The sequence below is a fragment of the Carcharodon carcharias genome, chromosome 5 (assembly GCF_017639515.1).
Source record: "Carcharodon carcharias isolate sCarCar2 chromosome 5, sCarCar2.pri, whole genome shotgun sequence".
NCBI classification, from domain to species: Eukaryota; Metazoa; Chordata; class Chondrichthyes; order Lamniformes; family Lamnidae; genus Carcharodon; species Carcharodon carcharias.
In genome coordinates this window covers 15,667,456-15,690,934 of record NC_054471.1, presented here as the reverse complement: position 1 = coordinate 15,690,934, position 23,479 = coordinate 15,667,456, and the positions used below count along the sequence as shown (strand labels likewise).

Sequence of the window (23,479 nt, the reverse complement as noted above, 5' to 3'; positions counted from 1 at the left end):
TTAACCTCAAGCTAGTTTATTCTCAAGACAGGTCTTCAGTGCAATAGAGTTCTCCAGTCCCTGCCACACCAGCATTACAGCTGTAACCATTTATACTACTCTGATGGGTGAACCAACATCCATCACCTGTTTTAACAAGCAGTTGTCTTTAAAATGCAATTACTATACAATGTAATTGCCAGTCAACAAGATCATCAGGGTCCAATAACAATGTAATTACTGATACATTGACAGTGACCCCAGTTCGAGATTCTCCCACGAGGGGAAACATCCTCTCCACATCCACCCCTCGGGATCTTATAAGTTTTAAACAAGTCGCCTCTTGCTCTTCTGAACTCCAACGGATACACGCTTAGCCTGTCCAATCTTTCCTCCTAAGACAACCTGCCCATTCCAGGTATTAGTTTACAAAAACTTCTCTGAACTGCTTCGAATGCATTTACATCTTCCGAATAAAGGAGACCAATACTGTATACAGAATTTTAGATGTGGTCTCAGTGTCCTATACAACTGAAGCATGACGGCCCTACTTTTATATTCAAATCCCCTTGCAATGAACAACATTCTATTAGATTTCCTAATTACTTACTGTACCTTGCATACTAAACTTTTGATTCATGCACTAAGACAAACAGATCCATCTGCATCTCAAAGCTCTGCAACTTCTCACCATTTAGATAACGTGCTTCTCCTTTATTCTTCCTGAACAATTCAAAATGGACAATTTCACATTTTCCCACATTATACTCCATTTGCCAGACCTTTGCCCATTCGATTAACTTATGTATATCCCTTTATAGCCTCCTTATGTCCTCTTACAAAGATAGGTAGGAAAGTAAGTTGTATCATAGCAAATTTAGCAATCATGGGCCGTAACTTCCAACTAGTGTTGGCCCGCAGGAATTAGAACAAATAAATGCCTACTTATCTGGTCTTGAACATTGACACTTCCATTCACTGGAGCTGCTTAGCGAAGTGTTGCTCCAGCAAGTTCAAAGAGGCCGTGCCTTCTTTTGCCGTAAAACAGGTAAGTTTAAAGGACCGGGGACATTGACAGGCCAGTGGGAAGGTAAGCATCTAAGGTAAGTGGATGGGATATGTGTCTAAGGTAAGCGGATAGGATATGGAGAATGGGGATGTATGGGGGCATGGTTGGCAGTGGGGTTGGGTTGGGGTGGGGTGGTGGGGGGGATTCCCATGGGGTCAGTCTGGGTCTTTACAATAGTTATTCAGAAGTTAGAAGGGGTTTTAATTCTAACTTTTTCTGAGTAACTATTGGTATAACCCTGACAGAACCACCTGAAGTTTGCTATCCAAATCATTATATGGTGTTGTATCTGAATGCACGCAGTGAAGGAAATAAGGTAATTGAGCTTGTGGCGCAAATTGACATTGGCAAGTATGATGTGGTGGGCATCACAGAGACATGCCTGCAAGGGGATCAGGACTGGGAGATAAATATCCAAGGATATACATCCTATCGAAAAGATGGCAGGTTGGCAGAGGAGGTGGGATTGCTTCGTTAGTAAGAAATGAAATTAAATCGATAGCAAGAAATGATGTAGGTCAGATGATCTAGAATCTGTGTGGGTAGAGTTGAGGAATCGCAAAGGTAAAAAAACCATAATGGGAGTTAAGTACAGGCCTCTGAACAGTAGTCAGGATGTGGGGCACAAGATACACCAGGAGATAGAAAAGGCGTGTAAGAAAGGCAAGGTTACAGTGATCATGGGGGATTTCGATATGCAGATAGACTGGGAAAATCAGGTTGGTAGTGGATCCCAAGAAAAGGAATTTGTGGAATGTCTACGAGATGGCTTTTTGGAGCAGCTTGAGGTGGAGCCCACTAGGGAACGGGCAATGCTAGATTGAGTGTAATGAGGCAGATTTGATAAGGGAGCTTAAGGTGAAGGAACCCTTAGGGGGAAGTGACCATAATATGATAGAATTTACCCTGCAATTTGAGAGGAAAAAGCTGAATCAGATGTAACAGTGTTACAGTTGAATAAAGGCAACTACAGAGGCATGAGGGAGGAGCTGGCCAGAATTGACTGGGAGATGAACCTAGCAGGAAAGACAGTGGAACAGCAATGGCAAGAGTTTCTGGGAGTAATTTGGGAGACACAGCAAAAATTCATCCCTAGGAAGAAGAAGCATACTAAAGGGAGGACAAGGCAACCATAGTTGACAAGGGAAGTCAGGGACAGCATAAAAGCTAAAGAGAAAGCATACAATGCGGCGAAGAGCAGTGGGAAACCAGGGGATTGGGAAGCCTACAAAGACCAACAGAGGACAACCAAAAAAAGAAATAGGGAAGGAGAAGATTAAATATGAGGGTAAACTAGCCATTAATATAAAAGAAGATTGCAAGAGTGTTTTTAGATATATAACGGGTAAGAGAGAGGCAAAGGTGGACATTGGGCCGCTGGAAAATTACGCTGGAGAAGTAGTAGTGAGGAACAAAGAAATGGCGGAGCAACTGAATAGGTACTTTGCGTCAGTCTTCACAGTGGAAGACACGAGTGACATCCCTAAAGTTCAAGAGAGTCAGGGGGGCAGAGGTGAGTATGGTGACCATTACCAAGGAGAAGGTGCTAGGAAAACTGAAAGGTCTGGAGGTGGATAAATCACCTGGACCAGATGGATTACACCCCAGAGTTCCGAAGGATATAGCTGAAGAGATAGTGGAGGCATTAGTGGTGATCTTTCAGGAATCACTAGAGTCAGGGAGGGTCCCAGAGGACTGGAAAATCGCTAATGTAACCCCCCTGTTTAAGAAGGGAGTGAGGCAAAAGACGGGAAATTACAGGCCGATTAGCCAGACCTCGGTCGTTGGTAAGATTTTAGAGTCCATTATTAAGGATGAGATTTCAGAATACTTGGAAGTGCATAGTAAAATAGGGCAAAGTCAGCATGGTTTTATCAAGGGGAGGTCATGCCTGACAAATCTGTTAGAATTCTTTGAGGAGGTAACAAGTAGGTTAGACAAAGGAGAGCCAATGGATGTTATCTACTTGGATTTCCAGAAGGCCTTTGACAAGGTGCCACACAAGAGGCTGTTCAGTAAGATAAGAGCCCATGGTGTTAGAGACAAGGTTCTTGCATGGATAGAAGATTGGCTGTCTGGCAGGAAGCAGAGAGTGGGGATAAGGGGGTCCTTCTCAGGATGGCGGCTGGTGACTAGAGGAGTTCTGCAGGGGTCAGTGTTGGGACCACAACTTTTCACTTTATACATTAATGATCTAGATGAAGGAACTGAGGGCATCCTGGCTAAGTTTGCAGTTGATACAAAGATAGGTGGAGTGACAAGTAGTATTGAGGAGGCGGGGAAGCTGCAGAAGGATTTGGACAGGTTAGGAGAATGGGCAGGGCCAGATGGATTGTATCCCAGCTTATTGAAGGAAGCCAGGGAGGAAATAGTGGATGCTCTGAAGATCATTTTCCTATCCTCACTAGATACAGGCAAGGTCCCAGAGGATTGGAGGCAAACATTGTACATTTTTTAAAAAGGGCGCAAGGGATATGCCAGGAAATTATAGGCTGGTCAGCCTGACTTCGATGGTGGGAAAGTTATTGGAAACAATTCTGAGAGACAGTGGAGTGACAAGTAGTATTGAGGAGGCGGGGAAGCTGCAGAAGGATTTGGACAGGTTAGGAGAATGGGCAGGGCCAGATGGATTGTATCCCAGCTTATTGAAGGAAGCCAGGGAGGAAATAGTGGATGCTCTGAAGATCATTTTCCTATCCTCACTAGATACAGGCAAGGTCCCAGAGGATTGGAGGCAAACATTGTACATTTTTTAAAAAGGGCGCAAGGGATATGCCAGGAAATTATAGGCTGGTCAGCCTGACTTCGATGGTGGGAAAGTTATTGGAAACAATTCTGAGAGACAGAAAAAACTGTCACTTAGAATGGCATGGATTGATCAGGGATAGTCAGCATGACTTGTTAGAGGAGGATCATGTCTTGTTAACTTAATAGAACATTTAGAGGAATTAACAAGGAGGATTGATGAAGGTAGTGTAGTGGATGTTGTCTGCATGGATTTCTATAAGACATTTGACAAGGTCCCACGTGGCAAACTGGTCAAGAAAGTAAGATCTCATGGGATACAGGGGAAGGTGCCAGGTTGATCCAAAATTGGCTCAGTGACAGGAAACAAAGGGTAATGGTCGATGGAAGTTTTTGCAAATGGAAAACGGTTTCCAGTAGTGTTCCACAGGGCTCAGTGTTGGGGCCCTCACTGTTTGTTGTGTATATTAATGATTTAGACTTAAATGTTGTGGGCATGATTTGGAAATTTGGAGATGACACAAAAATTGGCCGTGTAGTTGATAGTGAAGAGGATAGCAGTCGACTCCAGAATTATATCAGTGGTTTGGTTGAGTGGGCAGAGAAGTGGAATTCAATCCGGAAAAGAGTGAGGTAATGCATTTGGGGAGGGAAAACAATGCAAGGGAATACTCAGTGAAGAGGAAGTTATTGAGAGGGGTTGAGAAAGTGAAAGACCTTGGAGTGCATGTCCACAGGTCCTTAAAGCTGTTAGGACAAGTGGACAAGATGGTCAAGAAAGCATATGGAATGCTTTCCTTTATTGTGCGAGGTATTGGAAACAAAAGAAGGGGCGTAATGATGAAACTATATAAAACGTTGGTTAGACCACAGCTGCAATTTTTTGTACACTTCTGGTCACCACATTACAGGAACGATATTGTTGCTCTGGAGAGAGTGCAGAGTAGATTTATAAGAATGGTGCCAGGGTTTGCAAATTGCAGCTATGAGGAGAGATTGGATAGGCTAGGGTTGTTTTCCTTAGAACAGAGGAGGCTAAGGGGTGACCCAGTTGAGGTGTACAAAATTGAGGGGCCTAGTTAAGGTAGACAGAAAATAATTGTTTCCTCTAGCTGAGGGGTTAATTACAAGGGGGCATAGATTTAAGGTGATTGGTAGAAGGATTAGAGGGTACATGAGGAAAAACGTTTTCACCCAGAGCATGGTGGATGTCTGGAATTCACTGCCTAAGTTGGTGGTTGAGACTGAAACGCTCAACTCATTTAAAAGATACCTGGATCTACATCTGAAGTGCTGTAACCTGTAACAGACCAGGTGCTGTAAAGTGAGATTAAAATGAGGGGCTATTTTCTTTTTCTCTTTGTGGCCAGCGCAGACACGATGTGCTGAATGGCCTCTTTCTGCAAAGTAAATTTTCCATGGTTCTAGGTATGGTTGCTAAATTTGCTGATGACACAAAGATTGGTGGGATAGCAAGATGTGAAGAGGTCACAAGGAGGCTAAAAAGGGATATAAATAAGTATAATATGGGAAAGTGTGAAATTGTCCATTTTGACAGGAAAGATTAAAAAAAAGAAGCATGTTGTCTAAATGGTGAGAGTTTGCTGAGCTCTGAGATACGGAGGGTTCTAGGGGTCCTAGTGCATGAATCACAAAAGGCTGATATGTAGATGCAGCAAGTAATTAGGAAAGTTAATAGAATGTTAACGTTTATTGCGAGGGCAATTGAATACAAAAGTAAGGCGGTTATGCTTCAGTTATACAGGGCATTGGTGAGACCATATCTGGAATACTATGGTCCAATATTGGTCCCCTTATTTAAGGAAAATGTAAACGTGTTGGAAGCAGTTCAGAGTAGGTTTACTAAACTAATCCATGGATTGGTTGTCTTATGAGGAACAGTTGGGCAGGCTAGACTTGTATCCATTGGCGTTTAGAGGAGTAAGAATGACTTGATTGAATCATATAAGATCCTGAGTGGTCTTGATAGAGTGGATGTGGAGATGATGTTTCCTCTTGTAGGAAATTTAAGACAGAGATGAGGAGAAATGTTTTCTGAGGGTTTTGAGTCTTTGGAACACTCTTCCTCAAAAGATGGTGGAAGCAGAGTTTCTGAAGATTTTAAAGGCAGTGGTAGATAGATTCTTGATAAGCAAAGGGGTGAAAGGTTATTGGGTTAGGCTGGAATATAGAGTTGAGGCTACAGTCAGATCAGCCATGATCTCCTTGAATAACGGAGCAGGCTCGAAGGGCCGAGTGGCCTACTCCTCCTAATTCATACGTTCATATGGCAGGATTGTCGTAGGAGGACAGATTAAAGAAATTGGGTATATATTTCCTAGTTTTGTCAACTTGACTCTTGTTAGGGCCCTATAAACTACTCCCATTAGTGTTTTCCAACTCTTGCTATTACTAATTTCCACTCATACTGGTTTTACTTCATGATCTTCTGAGGCCAGATCCCTTCTCACTACTGTCCTTACATCATTCTTTACTATCAGGGCTACCCCTCCTCGTTTGCCAGTCTTCTGTCTTTCCAGAGTACTGTGTGCCCTGGGATATTTATTTCACAACCTTTATCACCTTGCATCCACGTCTCTGTAATGGTGATTAGCTTTAAATCATTTTCCTCTATTTTGCCACTTTTTAAAAAATCATTCACGGGATGTGGGCCTTGCTGGCTGGTCTAGCAGTTATTGCCCATCCCTAGTTGCCCTTGAGAAGGTGGTGGTGAGCTGCCTTCTTGAACCCACAGGTATACCCACAGTGCTGTCATGATTTTTCCCAGCGACAGTGAGAAAGCGGCGATATATTTCCAAGTCAGGATGGTGAGTGATTTGGAGGGGAACTTCCAGTTGGCGGTGTTCTCATCTATCTGCTGCCCTTGTCTGTCTAGGTGGTAGTGGTCATGGGTTTGGAAGGTGCTGTCTAAGGAGCCTTGGTGAATTCCTGCAGTGCATCTTGTAGGTGGTATGCACTGCTGCTATCGTGCAGTGGTGGAGGGAGTGAATGTTTGGGGATGTGGTGCCAATCAAGCGGACTGTTTTGTCCTGGACGATGTTCAGCTTCTTGAATGTTGGAGAAGCTGCACTCATCCAGGCAAGTGGGAGTATTCTATCACATTCCTGACTTGTGCCTTGTAGATGGTGGACAGGCTTTGGGGAGGTGAGTTACTCGTCACAGGATTCCTAGCCTCTGAACTGCTCTTGTAGCCACAGTATGTGGCTAGTCCAGTTCAGTTGCTGGTCAATGGTAACCCCCAGGATGTTGATCGTGGGGGATTTGGTGATGGTAATGCCATTGAACATCAAGAGGCGATGGTTGGATTCTCTCTTATTGGAGATGGTCATTGCCTGACACTTGTGTGGCACAAATGTTCCTTGCCACTTGTCAGCCCAAGCCTGGATATTGTCCAAGTCTTGCTGCATTTGGACATGGACTGCTTCAGTATCTGAAGAGTTGTGAATGGTGTTGAACATTGTGCAATCATCAACGAACATCCCCACTTCTGACCTTATGATGGAAGGAAGGTCATTGACGAAGCAGCTGAAGATGGTTGGCTGAGGGCACTACCCTGAGGAACTCCTGCAGTGATGTCCTGGAACTGAGATGACTGACCTCCAACAACCACAACCATCTCCCTTTGTGCTAGGTATGACTCCAACCAGCGGAATGTTTTCCCCCTGATTCCCAATGACTCCAATTTTACCAGGGCTCCTTGATGCCACACTTGGTCAAATGCTGCCTTGATGTCAAGGACAGTCATTCTCACCTCAACCTCGGGAGTTCAGCTCTTTTGTCCATGTTTGAACCAAGGCTGTAACGAGGTCAGGAGCTGAGTAGCCCTGGCGGAACCCCAACTGGGCGTCAGTGAGCAGGTTATTGCTAAGCAAGCGCCCTTTGATAGCACTGTTGATGACCCCTTCTATTACTTTACTGATGACGGTGAGTAGGCTGATGGGCCAGTAATTGGCCGGGTTGGATTTGCCCTGCTTTTTGTGTGCAGGGCATACTTGGGCATTTTCTGGAGTACAAATCTTCAATACTATTGCTGGAATGTTGTCAGGGCCCATAGCCTTTGCAGTATCCAGTGCCTTCTGCTGTTTCTTGATAACATGTGGATTGAATCAAATTGGCTGAAAACTGGCATCTCTGATGCAGGGGACCTCCGGAGGAGGCCGAGATGGATCATACAATCGGCATTTCTGGCTGAAGATTGTTGCGAATGCTTCAGCCTTATCTTTTGCACTGCTGTGCTGGGCTCCTCCATCATTGAGGATGGGATATTTGTGGAGTTTAATTGTCCGCCACCATTCATGACTTGATGTGGCAGGACTGCAGAGCTTAGATCTGATCTATTGGTTGTGGATTGCTTAGCTCTGTCTATCTCTGCTGTTTGGCATGCAATTGGTTCTCTTTTATAGCTTCGCCAGGTTGACACCTCATTCTTAGGTATGCCTGCTGCTGCTCCTGGCATGCCCTCCTGCACTCTTCATTCACCAGGTTTGATGGTAATGGTAGAGTAGGGGATATGCCGGGCCATGAGGTTACAGATTGTCTTTGAGTACAATTCTGCTGCTGCTGATGGCCCACAGTGCCTCATGGATGCCCAGTCTTGAGTTGCTAGATCTGTTCGAAATCTATCCCATTTAGCATGGCGGTTGTGCCACACAACACGATGGGGTGTATCCTCAATGTGAAGGCGGGACTTCGCCTCCACAATGACTGTGTGGTGGTTACTCCTACCGATACTGTCATGGACAGATACATCTGTGGCAGGCAGGTTGGTGAGGATGAAGTCAAGTATGTTTTTCCCTCTTGTTGGTTCCCTCACCACCTGCCGCAGACCCAGGCTAGCAACTATGTCATTTATGGTTCAGTCAGGAACGGTGCTACCAAGCCACCCTTGGTGATGGACATTGAAGAGCCTCACCCGGAGAACATTCTGCGCCCTTGCCACCCTCAGTTCTTCCTCCAAGTGATGTTCAACATGGAGGAGCACTGATTCATCAGCTGAGGGTGTGGCATGGTAATCAGTTTAGTTTCTAGTTTTCTTTTTTACTTGTAGTTGTAGTTAAGGAGGAGATGTTTCAAATATTCAATATGTTTCTAGTTAAAGAGCAGGAGTGTCAAATATTTAAGGTGATAAATATAGGGAGAGAGGAAGTATTAAAAGGATTAGCATGTTGGAAAGTGGATAAATCATCACCACCAGATGAAATGTACCCCAGGGTGTTAAAAGAAGCCAGGGAGGAAATAGTGGGTGCTCTGACCACCATCTTCTAATCCTGACTGGATATAGGTGTGCCGCTGGAGGATTGGGAGGCTGCTAACCTTATACCTTTGTCTAAAAATGGTGCGACGGATAGACCGAGTAATTGCAGGCCAGTCAATCTAAACTCGGTAGTGGACAAGTTATTGGATTATTGGGAAAATTATTTGATATCCCCTGAGATCCAGGGGAATTTAGCAAGCTGGTAACAAAATTAGCTCAGTGGCAGCAAACAAAGGGTAATGGTTGATGGGTGTTTTGTGTCTGGAATGCTGTTTCCAATGGGGTCTGCAGGGCTCAGTACTAGGTCCCTTGCTTTCTGTGATATATATTAATGATTTGGACTTAAATGTCGGGGGCATGATCAAGGGGTTTGCTGGTTGATAGTGAGGAGGAATGCTCCTCAGAGTGCAGGAAGATATTACTGGACTGGTCAGGTGGGCAGAAAAGTGGCAAATGGAATTCAACTCAGTAGTGTGAGGTGATGCATTTGGGGAGGTTAAACAAGGCGAAGGAATAAACAATAAATGGGAGGACACAGAGGTGTAGAGGAAGTGAGGAACCTTGGAGTGCATGTCCACAGATCCTTGAAGGTCACAGGATAGGTAAATAAGATGGTTAAGAAGGCACATAGAATACTTTCCTTTATTAGCCAAGGCATAGAATATAAGAGCAAAGAGGTTATGCTGAGTTACATAAAACATTAATTAGGCCACAATTTGAGTACTGCATGCAATTCTGGTCACATCAGTACAGAAAAGATGTAATTGCACTAGAGAGAGTACAGAGGAGATTTACAAGGCTATTGCTGGGACTGGAAAATTGTAGTTATGCGGATAGGTTGGATAGATTAGGGTTGTTCTCCTTGGAACAGAGGAGGCTGATTTTCTGGTTGACAGGGATGGGGGGTGGAGCGGGAGCCACTCGCGATCTGGTCCGTGCTGCCATTTAATGCAGGCGGGCCGATTAAGGCCCGCCCAACGTACTTCACGACACCAATGCATAGGGGGAGTGGGCGGGCAGCAGCAGGCGCACTCAGCCCGCTAGGTCCAATGGCGACCCAGCGGCCTGGATAAAGGAAGGCTCTGGCAACATCGCAATGGCTGGGCGAAGGGCTGGGCAGAGGGGCAATGAAGTTCATGTAAGTCCGGAGTGTAGCCCTTCGGGGCAGGCCAGGCCGGGAGGGGGGGAGTAGGGCGGAGGGCCAGTGTGCCCTTCATTTTTCAGATGACTGCCTTGCTGCCCTCCTCAAGGAGGTGGCAGCACGGCGGGAGATGCTGATTCCCCAGGGTAGGAGGAGGCCCCCCCCCGACATGACGAAACGTACCTGGGAGGAGGTGGTGAGCTCCCACAGTGTGGTGCAGCACACATGGATCCAGTGTTGCAAGCGCTTCAATGACTCGTTGGGCTCTGGCAAGTTGAGTACCATGTTGGCATTGGTTATTTAACCCAGCAGTTAGGCTTACCCCCCTGCTGCCCCCACCCTCCATAGCCTCCCAAGTCTGAGTGTAGTGACTGCATTGGATCATTGACGGCATGTGTCCTTTGCTAGGTGGGCCAGCAGATATTGCCCATGCTGAGGTCAGCCTCAGACCATGATGAAGAGATGTGTTTTGCCCCCACAGCATGTGTTACACTGAGTCCCACATGACTAGTTTGGGGGCAACCTGGAGAAGCTGCACCTAGGTGCTGTGCTTGAACTGCAGGACATATCCAAGTCAGGGTGATGACATGTTGGGAGGGGTGCTTCAAGGTGTTGTGGCAACGAACCATCTGCTGCGCTCTGCGCTCCACGTGCTTGCGCCTCCTTGTTATGGAAGGATATACCATGTGGCGCATGTGATGTAGGCAACATGTATCTGGGGGGCGGGGTGTGAGTGTTTGGCAGCAGTGGGTTGAGGAGTCACTGTAGCCCTCGTATGTCCCACTCTGGTTGGGGTGGGCCGTGCATGAAGAGAGTCCTTGTGCAAATTGCATTAATCAATGCCCCTCTCTCATTTTCAGGAGAAGAATGCTCATAATGCAGCAGAGTGTGTGAGGACTGGTGGTGGCCAGGCACGGATCACCATTCTTAACCGCTTTGAGCAGGAGGCCCTGGATCTAGAGAGGCGCCATGCACCGAGGTCCACTGGTGTCGCTGAGGCTGGGGTGCCACGGCTAGGTATTTATGCCCAACAGAGAGGTCAGCATTGTTCTCCCAACAGCCATAGCCATGCCAAATGTTAATTGATTTAATTTTGCAACATGGCTTGACCATTGCTTATGGAAGGATGAGTGCATAATGATCCGGGGGACAGGGATGCACTTTGTCATTGTCCCCACGTTAACTCATCCACTGTCCTTGTTCTTCCTTTCAGCATCATTGGAGCAGGGCCAGGAGGTGGAGCAGCAGAGGCCCCCTCTCACACCTGAGGGACCTGAAGTCTCATCAGTGTCACACCATCTCTGCGAGGCAGGTACCAGCACAGATACTAGCATCTTTGTGGGAATTCGAATGTCAGCTAGTGTCCTGGGGTACAGTGGTGAGGGCACTTCACAGTCACTGGAGGAGCTGGCAGAGGCAGAGTGCCCATGGCGCCAGCAGTCGGAGGACTTCATGGGACCAGGCACATGCTCAGTCGGTGCCTGATGATGTGCCTCTGGAGTATTCCGTGAAGCAGCAGAGGCAGGAACTGCGGCCGGGTGTGCAGGAGCATCTGGGAGAGATACATGAGGAAATGCTTGGCTTGGTCTCCGTGGTGGAGGAGTTTATGCAGACGATCGCCGAAGCAATGAGCCACATGTCTGAGCGTCATGCGTCGTCCATGTAGAGCGTGGTGACTCCCGTGGAGAGGATCCTCCAGGAGACCTGTCAGGGCTTCCTGGGGATGTGGTCTGACCAGCAAGCCCTCACATTAGCATTGACCTCAGCTGGTCATTGCCAGTGTGTGAGATGTCGGGCATCAAGTTTCCCAGCTCGGTGCCCATCCATCCACAGTGAACAGGGAGTTCCGAAGAGACCTCACGTCGGCGCAGCAGCTGCCTGTTGTCCCTGCGGGCACCTCTCTAGGTGCTCCGGACGAGGGCAGCAGCTCCTCTGCTCCCCTCCCAGTGACGGTAGCATCTGGTGAGGCTGCGACTGGGGAGATGGCAGCTGTGGAACTGGCAGCTCTCTCCCAGGCAGAGCCAGCACAGGCTCCATGCACCAGAGGACGACCACCAAGGTCATCGAGGCCAACAGGACAGCAGAGTCAGCAGGCTATCTGAGCTGCTACTCTGAGCGATGGGCCAGACCAAGATGCAAAACCCGGAAACAAAAACATAAGGCACCTTAGGCACACTACAGATGATTTACTGGTGCTTGTGTTGGCCCAAGATGAGGTCCTTACGATTTGATCTGATTTGTAACACCATTGTCTTTTTTTTTGCATAAGTTTGTTTGCTTGACATATTAAATTCAGATATGTCACTATGGCTGAGTGTGCCCCTTTTCTTCTGCATGTGTATGGTTTCCAAAAACGTAATGAGTGTTTTGTTGGGACACTCAGCTTTATTCACAAGGCCCTTAGTTACTATTCCTAACCTGGCAGATTTTGCACAGGTGTCGAGCAAGGAACCTACAGCCCAGGCTTGTCCTGGAGGTCCATTTGTGATGTGCTAGCTGAAGGTTCGTTGGATTAAAGCCTCCTGGGTGTCCCTGCAGTGTTGTCCGGGTCAGCATCTACCCCTTCAGCATTTCCCTGTGCATGTTCATCCTCGGACTCACTGCTGGACTCATCGTGTGCATCCGCAGCAACAACATCGACGTCTTCATCATCCACTGTGTCCCCCCTTTCCAGCGCAAGATTATGAGAGCGCAGCATGCAACCACTATCACCGACACACGATCTGGGGGGTACAGAAGTGCGCCCCTTGAGCGGTCCAGGCATCGGAAGTGCATCTTGAGAAGACCGATGGTTCTCTCCGCCACAGCCCTTGTGGATGCGTGGCTCCTATCGTACCGCTGCTCAGCTTCTGTTCTTGGATGGCGGAGAAGCATCATGAGCCACCTTCTGAGGAGATAGCCCTTGTCACCCAGCAGCCATCTGTCAAGCCGGGCTGGAGCACTGAAGAGCCCCAGAATCTTGGAGTGTCTGAGGAAGTAGGTATCATGGGAGCTGCCTGAGTACCTTGCACAGATTTGTAAAATCAGCATCCTGTGATCACACACTATCTGCACATTCATGGAGTGGAGGTCCTTCCTGTTGACGAAGGCACCAGGCTCACCTGCTGGCGCCTTAAAGGCCGCATGTGTGCAGTCTATTGCACCCTGGACGCAGGGCAAGCCAGCAATTGCCGCAAAGCCTTTGGCTCACTGTGTCTGGTTTGCCTGGTCCCAACAGAAGTGGATGAAGGTCAATGCACGGCTGAACAGAGCGTCTGTAACCTGCTTGACACAAATGTGGACAGCTAATTGGGAGACACCGCGAAAGATCACCCAGTGAGCCCTGGAAGGAGCCAGAGGCATAGAAGTTGAGGGCAGCTGTGACCTTCAGAGCCACTGGCTGGGGTGTCCACCCACACTGTTAGTGCAGATCTCAGGCCCAATCACCTGACAGATAGTGTTGACTGTCTTCCTTGAGAAACGGAGCCTCCCTCGGCACTGCAGCTCAGACATATTGAGGTAGCTGCTTCGCTGCCTGTATACCCTCGCAGCAGGATAGTGGTGTCTTTTGTGGCCCCTTCCGCCTATATCTTTGCAGCAATCGTGGGCTGGAAGGACTGCGATGTGTGCACGTTGCTGGACATTAAATATGGCGCCTGGCGTGCTGAAGCGGCAAGGTGGTGATGTGGTGGGCAAATGAGAGCCCGCCCACCATGGAAACGGCATGTTTCCCGGGAATGCATAATTAATGCGGTGGGTTTGGGCTGATACAGTGTGAAAAGCTGCCTCTGCAGCCCACGGGCAAAACATAATTTTACCCGCCCTCTACCGCGCTTAGCGCAAATCTGGGACAATTCCGTCCTGAGTCTCCTCCATCACTGCATGCTGGATTCCATATCTGCCTAACTCACTTACACCTTTTGTCCCTGGCCATTGACCAACTCTAAAGTTCTGTCAAACCTAAGGGGTGTGACTGCCTCCTGGAACAAAGTGTCCAGGTAACTCTTCCCCCCTCCCTGATGCCCCATAATGTCCACAATTCAGACTCCAGCTCAGCAAATCTAAGCCAAAGTTGTCTTAGCTGCAGACATTTACTGCAGATAGGTTGTCCAGGACTACAGTGCATTCCACAGATTCTAAAGTGCTGGAGTCAGAGCTAAAGACCAACACTGCCATTTCTGTCTAACATTAGTCAATTAGTTAATAATTTACACGACTAATGTAACAGAAAGTTGCATTCTCCTAGCTTTGTGACAAAGGAAGAAAACTCACCAACTACTAGAGGCTGAGAAATAAAAGTAAAGAATTACCTTTTTGCACATCTGCATCAAATTTCCACATAGACCAAATTCCCAACTGCACATTCTATCTACATCTCACTCCAGCATAGCTACTGTCTATGCATTCTTTACTCCATGCAGTATAAAGAAACCTATCTGCTTTTCTAGAACATCTGATGAATCACTAACTCGATTAGCTACAGTAATTAATCCTAGTAATCCTGCTACAGTAATTAATGCCTATTTAACCAACTGCTTTGAGCTGATTGACAAAGAATTGTTACTTGCAGGTATCTCCCAGTTTAACAGGCTTTTTAATTCATTTGAAGGTTGAAAATTTTGTCAGAGCCTGACTTTTAATCTATATTTAAGCTTCAGAAAAAAAACTTACCAGAACTTACCATGTAAACCAAATTGCCAACTACACATTCAGTCTATAACTCACTCTGGCATAGCCTCCTCTCCATATGCCCCCTTATCCATAAAGTATGGCAGAGCTTGTGTGGAAATCAAAGTTGTACAGGGAGTGTGCTGTTGAGATTTTCAGGTGTAAAGCATAGGGCGGCACAATTGTGCGTTGCTGCCTCACAGCTTTGGGGACCTGGGTCCACCCTGGCCTCAGGTGTCAGTGTGCAGTTTGCACGATCTCCCTGTGTCTGCATGGATTTCCAATGGGTGCTCTGGTTTCCTCCCACCATCCAAAGACATGCTGGTTAGGTGGATTGGCTATGGTAAATTGTTACCCTGTGAGTGTGTGCCCTGTGATGGGTTGGTCCTGTCCTGGGTGTACTGCGCCTATTGCCTGTTAGGATAGGCTCTGACTTCTTGTGACCTGGAATTGGATGAAGCAATTCTGGATGAATGAGACGTAAAGTGTAAGTGTTTATGAAACATAGTACTGAATTAGTAGCATTCACTTTTTCTTTGACTCTTGTACAGTAAAAGTTTGTTTTTTTAAACGTGTAAATTTATGGCATAATTCTTTCAGTTAATAAGCGGGAGCCTGAATTTCTTTTTAAAAGTTACCATCTCCACCGAGATCATAATACAATCTCAGTTTTGAGTACACTCAATGAATGAGCACCCATATGAGGTCGAGAATTCCAAACATTCACAACTCTCCGAATGAAGAGAATTCTCCTCTTTTCAGTAGTAAATGGACAACCTATTAATCCTTGGTCTATTACTCCTTATTTTAGATTCCCCAGTCAGGGGAAAGAAAGTCCAGTCACTGTAAAATAATTTCATGAATTCCCAAATTAGAAATCCCACCACCTTACATTTTTAACTAAATGACAATATCTAGAGGTATGAGGCTTAGTGAAAGAAAGGCAAAAAAAATGGAAAATTAAAGTACAGAGAGGAGGGTAAATTTAAGTTAATAAGGCAAAATTAGAAATGCTTTGCTGATGGAGTATATTCTCACTGACTCTGCTGTTACCTCTAAATCGAAGATTTGTTTCATGAATACAGCATTGTCTGAATTGAACTCTTTCTTCCGAGGATCAAGAATGTCATAATGACTCTTCTTCAGGTTTACATAGATATTCTGGAATTTGATTGTCAGAATCTCGATTCCTTCAATTGTAGAATTCTTCAATGCAGAAAATGTTTTCACTGCTTTAACCATTTCTGTGATCTGCAAATTTAATTAAATATTAGTTACTTTACTCATACTTTGAACAATTTTATAAAAATGTTCATTCAGATATTTTTAATTTCATTACATTCTCTTTTCTCATGAAGCTTTTTGGCAGTCAGACTGATATTGTACAGCCTGATATTGTATTTGCCACTCAACCCTGGACTTGGTAGGATTCGCTTCCTCCTCAGCGTTCCCATGAATGTTTGCTTACCCATCCCTTGTTGAGTGTTCATAGGGTAGAAGAATCTGTGCTACTTTTCCCTGGCTCTACACAGGTGGAAATCCAAAACAAACTCGTATAAGTGTTAACTTAGGAGTAACTGATCAGAAAAATATGTTTGGACCCATCAGATTTCTATCCATTGGTGTCTATTCTGTTGAGTTATTAAAACCTCAAGAAGCTTATGGTTCATGATGTTGAAATTTACTCTTATTTATTAAATGATGTTTCAAAGTACATGGGACCAAATTTTCTTCTGGGCTCAGGAAAACCTAAGCTGTCCTATTTTGTGGCTTGCAAAGTGCACACCTAACCCACAAGTGACTTTAGAAAGGATATTCACCTTTTCATGAAACTGGATGGACCACTTGGCATCGTCCTAGGCACCAGAAACGACAACTGCAAACCAGCCCTGTCAACCCTTCAAAGTCCTTTTTATTAACATCTGGCAGCTTGTCCCAAAATTGGGAGAGCTGTCACACAAAACTGATTAAGCAACAGCTGACATAGTCATACTCATGGAATCATTACTTACAGATCATGCCCCAGACACCACCATCATCATCATCCCTGGATATATTCTGTCCCACTGGCAGGACAGAACCAGCAGAGGTGGAGGCACAGTGGTATACAGTTGGGAGGGAGTTGCCCTGGGAGTCCTCAACATCTACTCTGGGCTCCATGAAGTCTCATAGCATCAGGCAAACATGGGCAAGGAAACCTTCTGCTGATTTACCATGTACCATCACCCCCACCCCCTGCCTCAGCTGATGAATCAGTACGCCACCATGTCGATGACCACTTAGAAGAAGCACTGAGGATGGCAAGTGTGCAGAATGTAGTATGGGTGGGGGACTTCAATGTCCACCACCAAGAGTGGCTCGGTAGCACCACCACAGACCGAGCTGGCCAAGTCCTAAAGGACATAGCTGCTAGACTGAGTCTGCAGCAGGTGGTGAGGGAACCAACAAGAGGAAAAAACACACTTGACCTCATCCTCACCAATCTGCCTGCATCAGATGCATCGGTTCATGTCAGTATCGGTAGGAGTGACCACCACACAGTCCTTGTGGAGATGAAGTCCCGTCCTCACATTGAGAATACCCTCCATCGTGTTGTGTGGTACTACCACCGTGCTAAATGGGATAGATTTTGAACAGATCAAAAAACTGGACTGGGCATCCATGAGGCAGTGTGGGCCAACATCAGCAGGAGAACTGTACTGAACCACAATCTGTAGCCTCATGGCCCGGCATATCCCCCAATCCGCCATTGCCACCAAACCAGGGGATCAACCCTGGTTCAATGAAACGGCAGGAGGGTATGCCAGGAGCAGCACCAGGCACACCTAAAAATGAGATAGCAACTTGGTGATGCTACAACACAGGACTACTTGCATGCCAGATAGCATAAGCAGCAACCAATAGACAAAGCTAAGCAATTATACAACCAACAGATCAGATCTATGCTCTGCAGTCCTGCCACATCCAGGCATGAATGGTGGTGGACAATTAAACAGCTCACTGGAGGAGGAGGCTCTACAATTTTCTCCATTCTCAATGATGGAGGTGCCCAGCACATAAGTGTAATAGATAAGGCTGAAGCATTTGCAAAATGCTTCAGCCAGGAGGCCAAGTGGACGATGCATCTTGGCCTCCTTCAGAGAACCCCAGCTTCAAGGATGCCAGTCTTCAGCCAATTCGATTCATTGCACATGATATCAAGAAACGGCTGAGGGCACTGGATATTGCAAAGGCAATGGGCCCTGACAATATTCCGACAATATTACTGACGACTTGTGCTCCAGAACTTGCCGCGCCCCTAACCAAGCTGCTCCAGTACAGCTACAACACTGGTGTCTACCCGGCAATGAGAAAAATTGCCCAGGTATATACTGTACACAATAAAAAGGACAAATTCCGGACAGCCAATTACCACCCCATCAGTCTACTCTTGATCACAAGTAAAGAGATGAAAGGGGTAATCAATAGTGCTATCAAGCACTTCCCAATAACCTGCTGATTGATGCTCAGTTTGGTTTCTGCCAGGGTTACTCAGCTTCTGACTTCATTACAGCCTTGGTTCAAACATGGACAAAAGAGCTGAGCTCCAGGGGTGAGGTGAGAGTGACTGCCTTTGACATCAAGGCAGCATTTGACCAAGTATGGCATCAAGGAGCCTTGGCAAAACTGGAGTCAATAGGAATCGGAGGAAAACTCGCTGGTGGTTGGAATCATATCTAGTACAATGGAAAATGGTTGTGGGTGTTGGAGGAGAATCAACTCAGTTGCAGGACATCACTGCAGGAGTTCCTCAGGGTAGTGTCCTAGGCCCAACCATCTTCAGCTGCTTCATCATTTTTTTTATTCATTGATGGGATGTGGACATTGCTGGCTGGGCCAGCAGTTACTGCCCATCCTTAATTTCCCTTGGGGAGGTGGTTGTTTAGCTGCCTTCTTGAACCGCTGCAGTCCATGTGGTGTATGTACACCCACAGTGCTGTCAGGGAGGGAGTTCCAGGATTTTGACCCAGTGACAGTGAAGGAAAGACGATATGTTTCCAAGTCAAGAAAGTGAGTGGCTTGGAGAGGAACTTCCAGGCGGCGGTGCTCCCATCTACCTGCTGCCCTTGTCCTTCTAGATGGTAGTGGTCCTTCCTTCCATCATAAGGTCAGAAGTGGGGATGTTCGCTGATGATCACACAATGTTCAGCACCATTTGCGCCTCCTCAGATACTGAAGTAGTCCGTGTCTAAATGCAGCAAGACTTGGACAATATCAAGGCTTGGGCTTCAAAGTGGCAAGGAACACTCACACCACACAAGTGTCAAGCAAAGACCATCTCCAACTAGAGAGAATCAAACCATTGTTCAACAGCATTACCATTGCTGAATCCCCCATTACCAACATCCTGGGGATTAATATTGACCAGTAACTGGACTTGATGAGCAACATAAATACTGTGGCTACAGGGGCAGTTCAGAGGCTAGGAATCCCGCGGCGAGTAACTTACCTTCCAACTCCCTAAAGCCTGTCCACTATCTACAAGGCACAAGTCAAGAGTGTGATGCAATACCCTGCACTTGCCTGGATGAGTGCAGCTGCAACAATACTAAAGAAGTTTGACACCATCCAGCTTTATTGGCACCACTTCCACAAACATTCACTCCCTCGACCACCAACAAACAGTTGCAGCAGTGTGTATCATCTACAACATGCACTGCACAAACTCACTAAGACTCCTTAGGCAGCACCTTCCAAACCCAAAACCACTACCATCTAGGACAAGGGCAGAAGATACATGGGAAGTTCCCATCCATAGGAAGTTTCCATTCAATCTATTCGCCATCCTGACTTGGAAATATATCGCCGTTCCTTCAATGTCGCTGGGTCAAAATCCTGGAACACCCTGGGTATCGTAAATAAATTTTATGAGTGACTCACAAAATTCCAATGGCAGGTCATTTAGGGATTAGGAAAATGCAGTCTAAAATACAGTGACATTTTTATTGGCTGGGATTGTGTAAAATGTGGTTAAATGCTGCCAGATATGTCATACACGTCAGGTAGTGGGGAAACTCCAGTCATCAATTAAACTTGCACCCTTAATTCTGATACCAGCTTTTGGAGAAGTGTTTAGTAGAGTCTTAATAGATTGTGTAGGACACCTACTTAAAACAAGATGTGGGAATCAGTATCTTTTAATAATAATGGATGTTTGAACAAGATTTCTGAGGCAGTGCCTTTGGGGAAAATTATGGCAAAAATGATAGAGGAAAAGTTAGTCCATTCTTTACAAGATATGAGCCAGGATTTTCTGCGTCCAATCAGAATGGGCATGTTCGGTGGGGAGACTGTAAAATCTCGTGAGAAGGCCCTTGGCGCATTTCCCAGCGATGTAAATCCAGGAAGTAATTGTCCCCTCCCCCTGTCATTGATGGTCTGAGTTTCCCGCCATTGAATGTCAGGAACTTAATTTGAATACATTTGCATATCATGACTGTAGCCACACACCAGGATAACTCGTACCCGCCCCCCCCAACATCAAATTTAAATCCCACATTGGTGTGATTTAAGAATGGCACAATTTACAACTGCCTTTAAAAGGCATGAACCTGGCACCTTGAATTTTGATGGGCATTCGGAGATGAGTGCACAAAATTTAGCGCAGCGCTTGCAAGGAAGTGGCTCCACAGATTCCGGGGTCGGGGTCAGGGTCAGGGTCGGGGTCGGGGTGGTGTTTCAATCAGGAGTGTGCGAATTATCAAGCCCCATGACTCCGCAGGCTGTACCATTAAGTGAAATGTTTAATTTTCTCACTGAAATGGCTAATTGAGTACTTATACTTTTAGTAACCAGAAGAAAAGGAACACTCAAAAAAACTCAATGTTTAATTTATTTTAAAACAAAACTTATTTTAACAAATTGCAAGTACTGGTTAACACACAATTGTACTCGGGCAGTGTAACTATCTGTCTTCCTAAAGAATTCCCCCAGCACACACACAGGCACACACACAGTCAGAGGAGATTCACCAGGATGTTGCCTGGGATGAAACATTTAAGTTATGAAGAGGTTGGATAGACTTGGGTTGTTTTTGTTGGAGCAGAGGAGACTGAGGGGTGACCTGATCGAGGTGTACAAGACAATGAGGGGCATGGACAGGGTGGAGAGGGAGCAGCTGTTCCCCTTAGTTGAAGGGTCAGTCACGAGGGGACACAGGTTCAAGGTGAGGGTCAGGAGGTTTAGGGGGGAATGTGAGGAAAAACCTTTTTACCCAGAGGGTGGTGACAGTCTGGAATACGCTGTCTGGGAGGGTGGTGGAGGCGGGTTGCCTCACATCCTTTAAAAAGTATCTGGAAGAGCACTTAGCATGTCATAACATTCAAGGCTATGGACCAAGTGTTGATAAATGGGATTAGGTAGGTAGGTCAGGTGTTTCTCGCGTGTCGGTGCAGACTCGATGGGACGAAGGGCCTCTACTGCACTATGTGATTCTGTGAACTGATTTCAGCTTTGCAGGTCCAAATGCAGACTAGTTACACTCAGATGATGATTTTCTTGGTGCAGTTTGAAAGCCACACACAATTTTAGGCAAGGTCAAGAGAGGGAGCCAGCTAGGGTAGCCTTCCTTCCTCAGTTTGTTCCCCAACAAAACTGAAAGCAAAACCACAGGTTCAAACCTAAGGTTTGCCTCTGCCATGTGATTGCCTTTTTGTCTTCCAGCTTCATTAATTAAAATCCTTTGCAGTTCAAACAAACAAACAACTACTTCTCAAGTACCGTACAGGTCAGGTGATTTCTTGGAAGAAGCCTGCATGTTGACAGTTCAAAGGTGAGCTTATGGCCTTCTTTTAAAAAAAGGTCCCACCTTTGCACCAAGTTGTCCAGATCATGCCATGTCCTTCTATTTTGTAAAAGAAAAACTCAGTCCTGAGAGATATGATTCTAACAGGGGTCACAGGCAAGTCTCCACAGTGGCTTATTCGTGGCTGGCTTGTGGTGCTGGGCTAGAGCAATAGTGCCAGAGAGAAGGGGACCTCAGGTCTAGGGCAACAGTGCTGGAGAGAAGGGGATCTCAGGGCTAGGGTAACAGTGTTGGAGAGAAGGGGACCATGGGGCTAGGGCAACAATGCTGGAGAGAAGGGGACTTTGGGGCTAGGGCAACAGTGCCAGCGAGAAGAGGGACAAGGGAACATCGGAGTTAGGGCAACAGTGCAAGGGGGGCTCATGGCAGCACAGACTGAAGGTTACACACTAACAAATGCTGGGGGTGGAAGAAAATGGCTGGGCAAATGGAAAAACATGTCAAAGATGAGCACTCGTCCACAGCTGTGACCATTCAGCTTGAGCTCAGTTGACATGCTTTGAGTCAGGCTAGTCAAGTAATTGTGCCCACTCAAGCAGTACTAATTCCTGAGAGTGCCAGTGATTGCCCCTCTACTTTTAACCCTTCACGAGCAGACTTCAAAATCGAATGAATGCTATGCTGCTCCAGGACCAATGGGCAACTGGGCAAGCTTCAGAATCCCCTTGGGAAAGGTGGCATGGAAAACTGATGGAGGGGTGCTCCTAATCCTTTGCATTACGTTTAAGTAGACATTAAAAAGTCACCCTCATTGTCCAAGCAAACCGTGAAGCTTTGTAATGCAGGTTAGGACAATGCCTGCGCCTGAGATGAGAGTTCAGGATACGGTCGAGTGCCTGAAGCTATCATCACTTGGTCATGTGGTGTGGGGCGGTGCTAGGTGGGGTTTTGATCAACCACTAAACACTGGGCATCCATGGGGTGGCCAGGGCTCTCCAGCATGTATAAAGGGGCCTTCAGAGGCAGCCACAGGTGATGACTTGACCGAGAGCGGTCCTTAGGAGACAATCGCTGACCTTCACATTCTCTCTCTTTGATACTGCAGTGAGGACACCATCAGGAAGACGAAGCCTGGTGATCTTGCTGTCTGCTTCACTTTTTATAAGCAGGGGAGAAGACAGAGAAGAATGTGACAGTGGTGCATGTCTCGCCAAAGGGAGGACCATGAGGTGGCAGGGCCTCCTCTGTATACAGAGGATGAACCCCAGAGAGCTGTCATTCATAGGCGCCTCACTAGACCTAGGGTCAATAGACGGCACTTCTGCTAACTGCAGATAAGCGAGAACCAGTGTTGCCAGTGACTGCGCATGTCAAGGGAACTGGTCACTCACATATGCCACCTTCTGCAGGATTTGGCGCCTGGTGATTTGGAGGGCATCCACTGCCAGTGGCAGTGAAGGTGACCACCATGCTCAATTTCTACTGCAGTGGCTCCTTCCAGGACTCCACTGAGGACCTGTGCAGGATCTCACAAGCCTCCATCCACAAATGTATCCAGAAGGTCATGGATGCAATTTTCGCCAAGGCACACAACTTTGTCAACTTTGACAGAAATCAGGTGAGCCAGGAAGCAAAAGCACTGGGATTTGCTGAGATTTCTGATTTACCACAGGTGCAGGGTTCCATCGACTACGCTCACCTAACTCTTAAATCTCCCTGGCAACAAGCAGTGCATCCAATAGGTGAACCGCAAAGGCTTCCATTCTCTCAATGTTCAGCTGGTCTGTGACCATAAAGAATGCATTTTTGTGCAAGTTACCCTGGAAGTGGCCACAACTA

The 23,479-nt window shown here is 46.5% G+C and overlaps 1 protein-coding gene across 1 annotated transcript in view; it reads right to left on the bottom strand.

Annotated features, from left to right (window-relative positions):
• LOC121278115 (dynein heavy chain 8, axonemal-like) overlaps positions 1-23,479 on the bottom strand; it is a 1,831,678-nt gene that overhangs the window by 1,570,425 nt on the left and 237,774 nt on the right. The window contains exon 13 of the mRNA XM_041188200.1: positions 15,910-16,107. Coding sequence (XP_041044134.1) covers positions 15,910-16,107 — 198 coding nt within the window. The remainder of the gene's footprint in view (positions 1-15,909; positions 16,108-23,479) is intronic.